This window comes from Acinonyx jubatus, chromosome B3 (genome assembly GCF_027475565.1).
Source record: "Acinonyx jubatus isolate Ajub_Pintada_27869175 chromosome B3, VMU_Ajub_asm_v1.0, whole genome shotgun sequence".
In the NCBI taxonomy this organism is placed as follows: Eukaryota; Metazoa; Chordata; class Mammalia; order Carnivora; family Felidae; genus Acinonyx; species Acinonyx jubatus.
In genome coordinates, this window is record NC_069386.1 from 132,969,851 (window position 1) to 132,982,393 (window position 12,543).

Below are 12,543 nucleotides of genomic sequence, written 5' to 3' on the forward strand. Positions count from 1 at the left end.
ATTAAAAGGAATACTATGTGTCAGGTACTTAGAGGGCGTGGTACACAGTAAGCCCCATATACACACCTATTTGCTGTTTGTGGTTTATACATAAAACATCATATCATGCTAACAAAAAATGACATCTGTGTCCCCCAAGTAGAAACAGTTCACCCTAATAATCACCGTCCTCTTGATATACTCAGTACCTCTGTGTGGTGGCTGGTGAGTGGCTCAGAGTTTGGTGGTTGTAATGTGGATAAGAATCTCGGTTGCTGATGAACTTGAGATACGTTGTGTGCATTCTTTATCAGATCCTGTAGCAGAGGGGTGGGGGCAGAAGAGGGGTGAACGAATTGTCCCCTTGGCACTATGAGACCGCCCAACCTACTGTGGGAGAAATACAGCCAGACACAGCCAGTGGCCCGTGGAATTATGCAGATGAACAAAGTCCACCCAGACGAGAACACATCCCTGCTGTTTGCTCCGTGTACTGTAGCAAGGGGGTCCACTACTACCGCTTGCCCTTGGCAGAGACTCAGGCAGGTAGGGGGGTAGAAAAGCTTTATCGTGAAAACAGGAGAGGCCTAGGTGTGCCCTGGTGGGAGGTCATTGGCACGGGAGGCTGGCGGAGGGTGAACTAGAAGCAGGACATCTCATGCCATTGGTTTGGGGAGTATGTCTGTTTCCTAGGGCTGATGTAACATTACCGCAAACTGGGTGACTTAAAACAATCAACGTATTGTGTCCCTGTTCTAGAGGCCAGAAGTCTGAGATCAAGGTATCCGTAGGGTTGGTTCCTCCTGAAGGCTCTGGGGGGAATCTGTCTGCTGTCTCTGCTCTGGTTTCTGGTGGCTACACCCATCCTTGGTGTTCCTTGGCTGCTGGACACGTCACTACGGTCTCTGAGTTCGTCGCCACCTGCCTTCTCTGTGTCTTCGTGTGTCCTTTCCTCTTATGAGGACACCAGTCAGTGGATTTAGGGACCACCCTAATCCAGTATGACTTCATTTTTTATTTAAATAATTGCATCGGCAAAGACCCTATGTTATAGACAAAATTATGTCTCCCCACCTCCCCAGTCTGTATGTTGAAGCCCTAACCTCCATGTGACCGTATTTGGAGAGAGCACCTTGGTAGGTAATTAAGGTAACATGAGGTTATAAGGCTGGGGCCCTAATCCAGTAGGACCAGTCCTGGGAAGAGGGAGAGATTCCAGAGCTCACAGTCTCTGCACGCACACAGAGGAGGCCACGTGAGGACACAGCAGGAAGACCACAGTCCCCAAGTCAGGAAGAGGAGCCTCACCAGAAACCAACCCCGGGGGGCAACCCGATCTTGGATGTCCAGCCTCCAGAAGTGCAAGGAAACGAATTTCTGTTGTTGAAGCCCTCCAGCCGGTGGTATTTTGTTATAGCAGCCCTCCCGGGCTAACACACCTAATTTGTAAATAAGGTGCCTGCTGGGCATGAGTTTTATTGAGTCTGTTACAGGGAGCATATTAGCTTTCTCTGGCTGGTCTTGAGTTGGTAGTGGCGACGAGCAGGAGGCTTGCTGACCGAGCCCTGACCGTCTGGGCCAGTCATGGTTCGTTGGGCTTCCTGCAGACACAAGAGTCCGAGTTTTGTGGTCCTGTGTGCCGTGGCCATTGTCTACTTGTCTCTCTGGGCTCTTGGAGTTCTGTTGCTAACCAGCTGGGATGCTGGGTAAAGAAAGCCCTTGACCTCTCTGGACGTCAGTGTGCTTTTCTCCCCCTTAAAATGGGAAGTTAAGTGGTTCTCACGGACAGGATAAGGAAATTCAGCATCAGGCTAGGGACAGAGTTGGGGATGGCGGTGTTGGCTTAGAAAATATCCCCCCGCCCCCAATTTTGATAAGCCCAATGCCCTGTCCTGGGTGAAGGACAACTGGGCCACGTAGCATCTGGAACCTCTTCCAGCCCTAAAATTCCGTGGCGGTTGCTCCTGGAGAGTGCGATCCTGCTGCTGGATCTTCCAATCAAATTTTTATTTTTGGTGGTGCTTAATCTCTTTTGGAATGTGCTGGAAAAAAAAAAAAGATAGGATTTTAAACTCCTTTTCAAGCTGGTTAGGCCAATGATTTAATTATTTTTGCTCCTGTTTGAGACATGAGGGTGATGATAAAACCTAGACATTCCAACTATTGCCCATGAAAGGTATAAAATTCTTAGCGAAGTTATTTTAAACCATAGAATTGGGGGAAAATCACGATTTTTTTTTTCTTTTTGCTTTTGGTTTCTGGCACTTGGGTGGTTTCTAAAACACACAAGTTGAAATGATGGAAGTTTGAAGCTATTTAAATTACTCTCCAGCCTTACGGTCTCACTTGCATAGTTTCAGAATAAACGTCAGGGCTTAGAACGTGGGGCTATTTTTAACTAAGGTAGAAAGCAGAGAGAGAATGGCGTGTTTTGAGGCAATTTTTTTCTGTTTTGAAAAATTCAATTCACAGTTTATATTCCCTAAAGAGAATCGACTAATTGTAAGGTCGGGGAAGGATCAGCATCTAATGGACGCACATCTCCGTCCAGCACTTTCCTTCTGGGCAAGGTCATGGTTCAGCATCTAAGCAGCACTTTGGAAGCCCAGAGCCGAGAAAGCAGGGCCAGCCAGCCTGTCTCCTAGATATCCTTGGGGCAGAGCTCGTTCTAGCAGCTCTCGGGTTTGTGTCCGAAGGGAGGTGGAAAGCCAGACACGTATTCACTCCGTGGACGTGTCCTGAACACCCACCTCGTGCCAGGATCCAACAGCTCACAGGCTTGAGCGGTGAAGCCGGAGCAGAGCCCGTGTGGGAGGGCAGGTGGCTTGAGAAGACGAGAGATTGTCCGGGCCACACCATGCAGGTTTGGGCATTTATCCTAAGAGCAATTGGAAACCACGGAAGGGTTTCAGGCCATATGCGCATGTGGAGGAACTGGTCTGGCTCTGTGTGGAACACAGAAAGGGGCACATTGGGAGAGGTTGGTGGAGATGGAGAGGTGGATGAACTCAAGTTGGTTAGGAAGTAAGATGGCCAGGACCCTAAGGAGCATTGGCTAAAAGAGGGCAGAGTGTGGAGCACCTGGATGGCTCAGTCGGTTAGGTATCCAACTCTGGATCTCAACTCAGGTCATGGTCCCAGGGTCATGAGATGGAGCCCTGTGTCAGGCTCTGCGTTGACATTGCACAGCCTGCTTGGGATTCATTCATTCATTCATCCATTCATTCTCTCTCTCTCTCTGTCGAAATAAATAAACTTGAAAAAAATAGTAGGACAGAGTGTCAGTCAGTGTTCAGTACAGGAAATAGAAGCCATTCTCCATATTTTTAAACAGAAAGGAATTCAGGGAATTATGTGTTTACAAAGTTGCAAGAAAGGCTAAAGGAACAGGAGTTGGAAGTGGGATGATCAAGTTCAAAGACATCCTGTGCAGGAATACGGAAGTGGGTGCTGTTGCCAGGAGAGCCTCTCAACACATGGGCTTTATAAACTTGGTCGCCGGAGGAAGAACCCCTCTGCATCTTTTCTTCCCTCTGAGCCCCCTGGCTTGGCAGAACCTGCTTCTCCTTCCGAACGCTTAGCTTCAAGGTCGTCCAGACTCCACAGGACAGGAAATAGGGCCAGGACGTGTGAACGTGTGACTATGCAGTGCACAGCCTGTGCGCTGTCTAGCGTCCCTGACGGGAAGGTGCGTGGAAGGAAGTTGAAATGGAAGCTGGGTGCCCTTGGCCCTGTCCACCCATCACAGGGCGTGGGGGAGGAGGAGGTCATCAGGGACAGCGCCGGGATTTCTTCCGTGCAGAGCAACATGGATGGTGGGCCACTCACCGGGGACGGTTTAAGGTACTTATAGGACGGCTAAGGTGTGATGACCGGTTGGTACCTGGGTATGTTGGGTCTCGAGCTCAGCAAAGGTTGGGATTTGGGAGATATCTGCAGAGATTAGGAATTCAAGGCCAAGGCCACCTGGGGAGAGTGCATAGATGGAGAAGAGGGCTTGGGCAGAGCCCTGAGAACCACAGTATTTGGGGTCCCACAAAGGAGGGGCTTCTGAAGGACACTGTGCAAGCGGGGGGGGGTGTCAAAGAAACGAAGTGAGAGCATCGTGTGAAGGTGGGATCACACAGCAATGTGGGTGGATCCTGGTACATTTTGCCAAGTAAAAGAAGCAAGACCAGAAGGGGTGAAAGAAGCCAAAAGAAAGGCTGCATGTTGTATGATTCCACTGACAGAACATTCTAGGAAAGGCAGTCTATGGGAAAAGGAGACACCAGTAGCTGCCAGGAGTTGGGGTGCAGAGGAGGGTTTGACTACAAAAAGGCAGCACGAGGGAATTTGGGGGATGATGGAACTCTGCTGTCTCGGGGCGTGGTGGTGGATGTCCCAAGACCCGTAGAAATGCACGCCCCGAAGAATGAATTCTGTATGTAATGTGGGTGGGTGGATAGATCATTCATATGTTCATACATCATAAGTAGGGCGTGGTAAGTTTTATTAAACGTTTCAAGTATGTTGAGAAAGATGAGTGACGGGTTTCCGTAGATCCATGGAGTGACGGACAAGACCTCTGCATGGGCGGCTCGCGGACTGTCAGCGGAATGGACCTGTAACATGTGTGTGGTCCTGTTTTTAGGAATGTGACTTCTGGCTGTGGTCCTCAGAGCTTGCAGGGGTACGGAGCCTGTCCTTGGGTATAGGAGACTCGAGTTCTGAGATGTGCACCTGTTGCGGGCAGAATGCTCTGATGGAGAGACTGGTGTCGGTTGGGCTCCCAGCCTGTGTCCCCCTGTCCTCGCTTGTGCCAAACCTTGGTTGCATGACCACAGGCGCCTCGTTTAGCTTTTCAGAACCTCTATTTTGTCATCAAGAAAATGGGGATGACGGTCTTCTCAGGACTGATGTGACAGATGAGAGGGCTTTGAGAAGTTTGTAATGCAGCCTTCGAAACTTGATGTGGGCGCCACTCTCTCCATGGGCTTGTGTTCCCCCTCCCCCCTCGCGTCAGTAACCCCCTCCCCAACCCTGGCTTGGTTCGCTCCCTGTCATTCTTGCAAGCTTCTCGTCATCTCTCAGTCTTTTGTCTACTTGTCTAACTTGCGCCAGCCCCTCAAGGGCACGTCTGGGATGCTCGTAGTAAATGCTTGTGTCCCGCACACAGTCAATGCTCAAGAAATTCATATTGGACTCTTTCAGGAGCAGGGCGTCTGCCATCTTGATAACCTACCGCTTTCTGGATAACTTTGCCTTTCTCTGAAAGTCCAATCACGCTCCAGGATGAAAAAAATGCCAGGCCTGCGGATGCTCACAGATGCATCAGGATCCCGTCTGCCCATGCCCAGAAGGCCTGACATCTACCGAGGGTGCTCAGCAAATGCTTGAACGAATTAATACATTTTGAAAACTAGCAGCACTGTTGGCAAAAGTACGGAGCCTTGAAGGGGTAACATGAACTCAGGGTTCCTGAAATAGAATGGCATTATCCGTGTGAGCTTGTCCACAGAGAAGGTCGTGTGCCTAGGGGTCTCATTTATAAGGTGTTAGGTCGCTGGTGGTGGAGGGGAGGGTTGCAGAGGCTTTTGTCCCCAGGGGTCTTAAAGTTTTCCCTCCGATGTTCAGGAAGGCACAGGGCAGGAAAGACCTCTCCCCAGCTCCCACCCGCCCTGGACCCAGCGGAGTGTGGGTGGACTAGAAGGTTCACGCCCAAGGTGCAATGTAAGGAGAGGGGTGTGTTCAGAACCTAGAGTGATGGAGAAGCCGGCTCTGGGCACCCAAGTTCAAAGGAAAGAATCCTAAAAGGGAGGTGGGCAGTGGTTGCTGGGTCTCCGGCAGCTTTCCCTCCCTTCCTCTCGCCCCGGGCTCCCCCAACCCCCGTCCGCAGGTGTCAGGGTGCTGGGATCATCCCTGGTTTCCTGAGCTCAGCTCCACCTGAAGGCATATCTTTTCCCCCACACCCACCGCTGCCGGATTTCTGCAGCTTAAAGGCTTAGGCATGGCCTCAAAAGCTGCGTGCACCTGCCCTCTTGATTCCTCCGTCCTCCCTGGTAGGGATTTGAGCAGACGGGGCGGCTCGGCCCCTTGCAGACATTGCAAGCATCGCCGCACCCTTGAACGTGGCCCAGGGGCTCCTGATCCCAGCAAGGCCAGGAGAGGAGTTTTTCTCAGGAAGCCAGGATTAAGTAGCAGCAGCATCCAGACCCTGATGTGGCCGGGTCTGATCTCCACGGTCTCTTGCTCTTCCCCACTAAGCTGGTTTTGTCTTCCCTTTTGCTTTCACAAACCCAAGGCTCGTTGTCTGGAACGGGGGTGGGGGCAGACTTGTATCAAGTGTGGAGTCTGTAAGGTAACCGTTCTGAATGACACGGAGTGCCGTGCAGAGTTGTCTGGATCCCTTAACCCTTACCGCAGCCTGGTGGGCATGGCGATCACCATTTACAGGTGAGGGGACAATCCCTGAGGTGTTAAGCAACTTGCCAAGGTCATGAGAGTAATAGGAAAGGGACAGAGGCCTTTCCTGAAACCTGTCATCTGCTTCTAAAGACAGTGCCCTGAGCAGGTGCATAGGCTGTCTGTGGTTTAAAGTTCCTGCTGTTCGCGATGGAGGTGGGACGGACAGGTACCTGCTGTGCCTGCTCCGTGGTCTGCTGCCCAGACGCCAGTTTCTAGAAGCTTCGATTCCTGAACTGAGAAGTGGACTGGTCCCAGCTACCAGCTGCCGACTGGAGAGGACAGGGTGGCCATCTGCCCGCTCCTAACCACATAGTAGCAGTGAGTGTTCCACCACTTTGCGTGGCAGCAGATGGCTCCTGAAGACATAGAGGGACGGACGCAGTCGGGGCCCCATAAGCTTGTGGGCAGTTGCATCAGAACTCCCATTCAGGTCTTCCAACCCCCTTTACAGTGGGATCTCCGTCTGGGTTAGAGGCAGCCCTTAATCCTAGACAAGGAGCTCAGGGTCCCGCTGTGCATCCTGGCTTATGTGGCTGGGGTCCCCAAGCTGCTCACTGCCCCCTCTGAGCCTCATCTGGAAAACAGGGACATTCATGGCTACAGGGCCTGCCTCATGAGTTCATTGTGTGTCCAGAAGACTTGGGTGGGTGCAGAGGGCAATGGGTCATTAGCAGCTGGTAGGTGTGCTGGTTACTCCATCTTTGCTGGCAAAATTAAGGCATGGATGGCATGTCCTCCCCCTGCAGCCCTCCAGCCTACGCAGGGGGTCGCAGAGCAAGAGGCTGTGGCTGAACCAATAGAAGCCTGTTCCTACCAAGGACAAAGCCATTTATAATCCATACCTCCCCCCTCCCGGAGCCCAGCTGATACATCCTCACGGCAGAAAGGCGCATTACTTTATTCTAATTTTCAAAGAATGCCCAGGATTGAATAAATCACCAGCTCTCTGAACACAGATTTGGAGAATCAGGAACAGTGTCGAATGTTCGGTGCAGAAATGTCCATTGATCTGCACCAAAATATCCTGGGCTGTTACGTTTCTCCTGGAAACAAGGCCCTGGCCGCAGGAATGCTGAGCCCCTTCCTTTATAATTATCATCTCTGAGCCGACAGACCTTGAAGCAGACCCCTGCCCTTGAAATGACAGCAGCAGTTTTATTAAAGAATTTAGATTACAGAAGGAAAAATACCCCAGAGAAGAGAAAGAATCCATCTTTCATTAAATGCTGCTTGTTTTAAAGTGGGAACATTTTCTGGGTGTCTGGGGAGCTGATGTTTTCCATGTCTTGTGGGAGAATCTGATCTTAAAAAACAGAAGATTTTCCATATAAGGGAGAAGTCATCATTTTCAGAGCTTAGGGCCAAATTATATTTCCAGAGAAGAGATTTTTGTCCTAGAGAGTATATTTACAAGCATTTATTGAGCACCCGCTATGAACCAGGTGTCATTCTAAGTGTTCAAGGAGTCTGTAAGGGTAATGAAAGCATTCTAATAGGATAAGAGAATATGGGTTGTTAGTAGTTTACTATTTTTTATTCAGTTGACTTTAATTTTTTTAATGTTTATTTTTTAAATTTTTTTAAGTGTTTATTTATTTTTGAGACAGAGAGAGACAGAGCATGAACAGGGGAGGGTCAGAGAGAGAAGGAGACACAGAATGTGAAGCAGGCTCCAGGCTCTGAGCTGTCAGCACAGAGCCCAATGCGGGGCTCGAACTCACGGACCGTGAGATCATGACCTGAGCCGAAGTCAGATGCTTAACTGACTGAGCCACCCAGGCTCCCCTAATGTTTATTTTTGAGAGAGACAGAGACCGAGCACGAGTGGGGAAGGGCAGAGAGAGAATCCGAAATAGGCTCCAGGCTCTGAGCTGGACACAGAGCGTGAACTCACGGACCGCGAGGTCTTGAGCTGAGCCCAAGTTGGATGCTTAACCAACTGAGCCGCACCCCCCACCCCCAGCACCTTTATTCAGTTGACTGTTAAAGTGTTTTGGGAATTTGCTGTGTGCCAGGCCTGGCTAAGGCCCTGAGAATGTAATACGGGGCAGTGTGGAGCCCTGCCTTCCTGGAGCTTCCAGTCTAGCTGGATGTGATGGAGACGTGGGGGTGTGGGAGTGTCTGACAGAAGACTTGTAGAAATGACATTCACAATGTAGTTATCCATTGGTCATCTTGAATGGGCAGGTGGGGTGAGAAGGAATTATTCCTTAATTATCTGTGAACTTTCTGAGGCCCAAGAAGCAAACGAGTGGCCCAGATCCTTTGGGAATGTCAAGGGTGATACCCCAAAGCCAAGTGCTTGGTTTCTGATGCAGAAGGCTCTGCACATCACAGGGCCACCTACCAGCATCCAAGGATGATGAGAGCCTGTAACAGGAGTGGTGGTACCCACCCCAGCAGGGTATTCTTGGGGACAAAGGAGGGGCTATGACCTGGTACCCAATGATCCAAGATGGCGGTACGCCAGTGGAAGCACCTGGTGGCTGAGGGGTCCAGGGGATGAGGGGACAGGGGCCAATGCTCTCAGACCTCATCCCTACCTTGCTACACCTCAGCCTGGGGTCATGCCCCAAGACTTACCTGGAGCCTCACTCCCACGGATGATTTTCCCTGTGTGTGTGGCTCCACAGAGAGAGTCCACAGCATGGGGGAGTGGGGCGGGTGGGGACAGGGGTTTGTCCTGCCAGCACTGCCATCCCCAACCCAGCCGATGTCACCTGACCTCTTTGGGATCTTGGCTTCCCCATTTGGAGTGACAGATCCGTCATGGGTGGTCGGAGAGGTAGAGAAGAGGGACCAGTGAGCTTTGGACAAGCTGAAAGGGCTTTGCAGGAGAACACGTGTCCCTGAACTCTGGGGGGCAGGCAGGGGACCAGAAATGACTCCAGAGTGAGGGAATAAGCCTGCTTCTCAATTCTGATCTGACTGTGGCAACGGGTGATCTCCCAGAATCCTGGGACAGCAAGTTTGAAGTTTGCCACGGTAACAGCTTTATTTAATTTATTTAATTCACATACCATACAATCCATCTATTTAAAGTTACACACTTTAGTGGTTCTTAAGCATATTCATAATTATGCAAGCATCACCACAATTTTAGAACACTTTCATTAACCCAGATAGAAACCCTGCCCACCTTACCTGTTACCCCCCAAGCCCTCATACCTCCCAGTCCTAATCAACCACAAATCTACCAAATAGATTTACCTATTCCAGCCATTTTATATTAAGGGAATCTTACAACATGTGGTCTTGTGTAACTGGCTTCTTTCACGTAGCATACCATTTTCAGGGTTCTTCCAGGTTCTTCCTGGATGGTTCTTCCATCATCTATGAGTACTTCCTTTCTTTTTAAAATTTTTTATTGTTTATTATTTATTTTTGAGAGAGAGAGACAGCACAAGTGGGGAGGGGCAGAGAGAGAGGGAGACACAGAATGACAAGCAGGCCCCAGGCTCCGAGATGTCAGCACAGGGCCCGGCGCGGGGCTTGAACCCACAAACCGTGAGATCATGACTTGAGCCGAAGTCGGACGCTTAACCGACGGAGCCACCTAGGCGCCCCTTTGCTTCCTTCCTTTTTAGTGCCAAATACTATTCCATTGGATGGACCACGCTTTATTTATCCGTTCATTCACTGGTGGCTCTTTGGGGTGTTTCCACTTCGAGGCGATCATGAAATCACACTGCCATGAGCACTCGTGTGCAAGTTTTGTGTGGACGTGTTTTCCTTTGGGCAGATACTTGGGAGTCGACTCCCTGGGCCCTGTGGCAACTCTTCAGTCTAACGTTTTGAGGACCTGCCAGACTGTTTCCCCACAGCGCTGTCCCATTTTACTCTCCCACCAGCAGTTACGAGGGCTCCGGTATCCCCACGTCCTTGCCAGCATTTGTCGTTATTTGTCTTTGCCATTCTCGTGGGCGGGAAGTGTTTCCTACGTCAGAAAACTGCGAGGGGTGTGGTAAGCTTGATCACCTCGAGTTCCTAGGATGTCTGTGGATAATTCACGTTCAGCAACGTTTACTGGAGAGCACAGGTCTGCCGTGGCCTAAGGAGAAGCAGCCGGCTGGCCCCTTCCCGGGGCGGTTCCCGGCACAACAGACTCTGCAGTTCCAGACTCAGACTGCAAGGGCGGCCGTCCCATCAGGAGGCCCACGGAGACTAACACTCTGTCCCCTTGTCTTGCAGCGATTCATGAGTTCCCCACAGACCTGTTCTCCAATAAGGAGCGACAGCACGGAGCCGTCCTGCTGCACATCCTCGGAGTAAGTGGCCGCGTGGGGGGGAGGGGCTGGGATGTCCCTAAACCTCCGGCAGGTGACGCCTGTGTGCAGAGCACAGCAGAGCCCTGGCGTGCCAAAGATGTCCCACCCTTGGAAGCGCCCCGCGAGGAGAACGGATCCTGGACCCATTTTAACCCTCCCCGCCAGAAAAAAGAAAGGAAGATGAAAAGAAATCTTAAAGATGTCAGGTGGCTTGCTCGGGGTTGCACAGCAAGTGACCCCGAAGTCCCGTCTTCCTGTGCCCCATCTTCTGCTTTTAGAAAAAGAGAGTGACAGGGACGCCTGGGTGGCGCAGTCGGTTAAGCGTCCGACCTCAGCCAGGTCACGATCTCGCGGTCCGTGAGTTCGAGCCCCGCATCGGGCTCTGGGCTGATGGCTCAGAGCCTGGAGCCTGTTTCCGATTCTGTGTCTCCCTCTCTCTCGGCCCCTCCCCCGTTCATGCTCTGTCTCTCTCTGTCCCAAAAAGAAATAAACGTTGAAAAAAAAAAAAATTTAAAAAGGGACTGACAGCCTCTTTCCCAGACATGTGAGCACGCGTGCATGTGAGTCAAGAAGCACCCTATAGGCGTCTTTTGGGATGAGCACTGGCTGTTGTATGGAAACTAATTTGATAATAAATTTCATATAATAAAAAAATAAAGTCACTAAATTAAAAAAAAAAAAAGCGCCCTATACATGATTGCCGGGATTCCCCGCCCCCCCGCCCCCCCCCCCCCGCCAATTTCACCACCCTGCCATAAATCTATAATTGAAAACTTTGGTGCACTTCCTCAATTCCTGGAGAATTGGATTTAGATGCGCCTTGGTGACAAGTGGTGGAGTTCAAACAACAATTCCAAGAGGAACAGCGGGTCCAAACCTAAGCCACAGGTCAAAGTCAGCTCTCCTGTGACGGGAGTAGGCGCTGCCCGTGTTTGTAAATAAAGTTTTCTCAGGACACAGCCATTCCGGTCATTTCTGGATTATCTGTGGCTGCTAAACCCCACCCAGTATATTGAATGACAGTCCTGGGTATTTCTGTGACAGATATTATCTTCCCACTTCCCCTGGCTCTCCCGTGCCCTCCCCTTTCACTGAGAGGGTGTGGGTTTGGCGAATTAGTCCCGTAGTTCTGGTGCTCTGCCCCATGAAGGTCTTGGCATTTGCTGACCCAAAGCCTTTTCTCCTGAACCTGAGAACACCTCAGGAATTTTGCAGAAACCCTGGAGAGCAGACATTCCCAAACTGTGGCTGGAGGGCCAAATCCAGCCCACCTCCTGTTTTTGTGAATCAAGTTTTATTGGAACTCAGCCATACCCACTCCGTGTTCTCTTCTAATGCAGCAGAGTCATTGCGATGGAGACTGCGTGGCCTGTCAATACTAAAATATTTGCCGTTTAAGAAAAACTTTGCTGACCCCTTCTTTAGAGCAAGAAAAGGCTCAAACTTTGGAGCCAGTTGTCGTCTGCGACACTAGGAAGCTTCTCAGAATTTCCTGGCCTGGGCCGTATGGTGCCTTCTTGGCCTCCTTTTCTCTTGAGTATTGCTGAGGGAATCAAGAGAGCTGGGATCACCCTTTGCCTGGGAGATGATGTTGGGGAGAATTTATGGTGGGGGGGCGGTGAATTCAAGTCCGTATCCTGAGATTTTTATAGAAGAGTCTCTCTCCTTTACCCATACCCCCGGTATTTGTTTCTTTTTGCTTTCCCCCCAAAGATAATTAGATCCAGGGACAGCATACCTGGGCTCCAGGAGATAAGGCCTTGGAGGCCTTGGCCACAGCCGATCTTCCAGTTGATTTAATCACCATTAATCAGTGTGCTACTTCAGCAACTTCACAATTGTTTTTGCT

The 12,543-nt window shown here is 50.6% G+C and overlaps 1 protein-coding gene across 2 annotated transcripts in view; it reads left to right on the forward strand.

Annotated features, from left to right (window-relative positions):
* SLC24A4 (solute carrier family 24 member 4) overlaps positions 1-12,543 on the forward strand; it is a 171,793-nt gene that overhangs the window by 101,613 nt on the left and 57,637 nt on the right. For both annotated transcript variants that reach the window (XM_027066462.2, XM_027066461.2), the window contains exon 3: positions 10,618-10,694. In XM_027066462.2, coding sequence (XP_026922263.1) covers positions 10,618-10,694 — 77 coding nt within the window. The remainder of the gene's footprint in view (positions 1-10,617; positions 10,695-12,543) is intronic.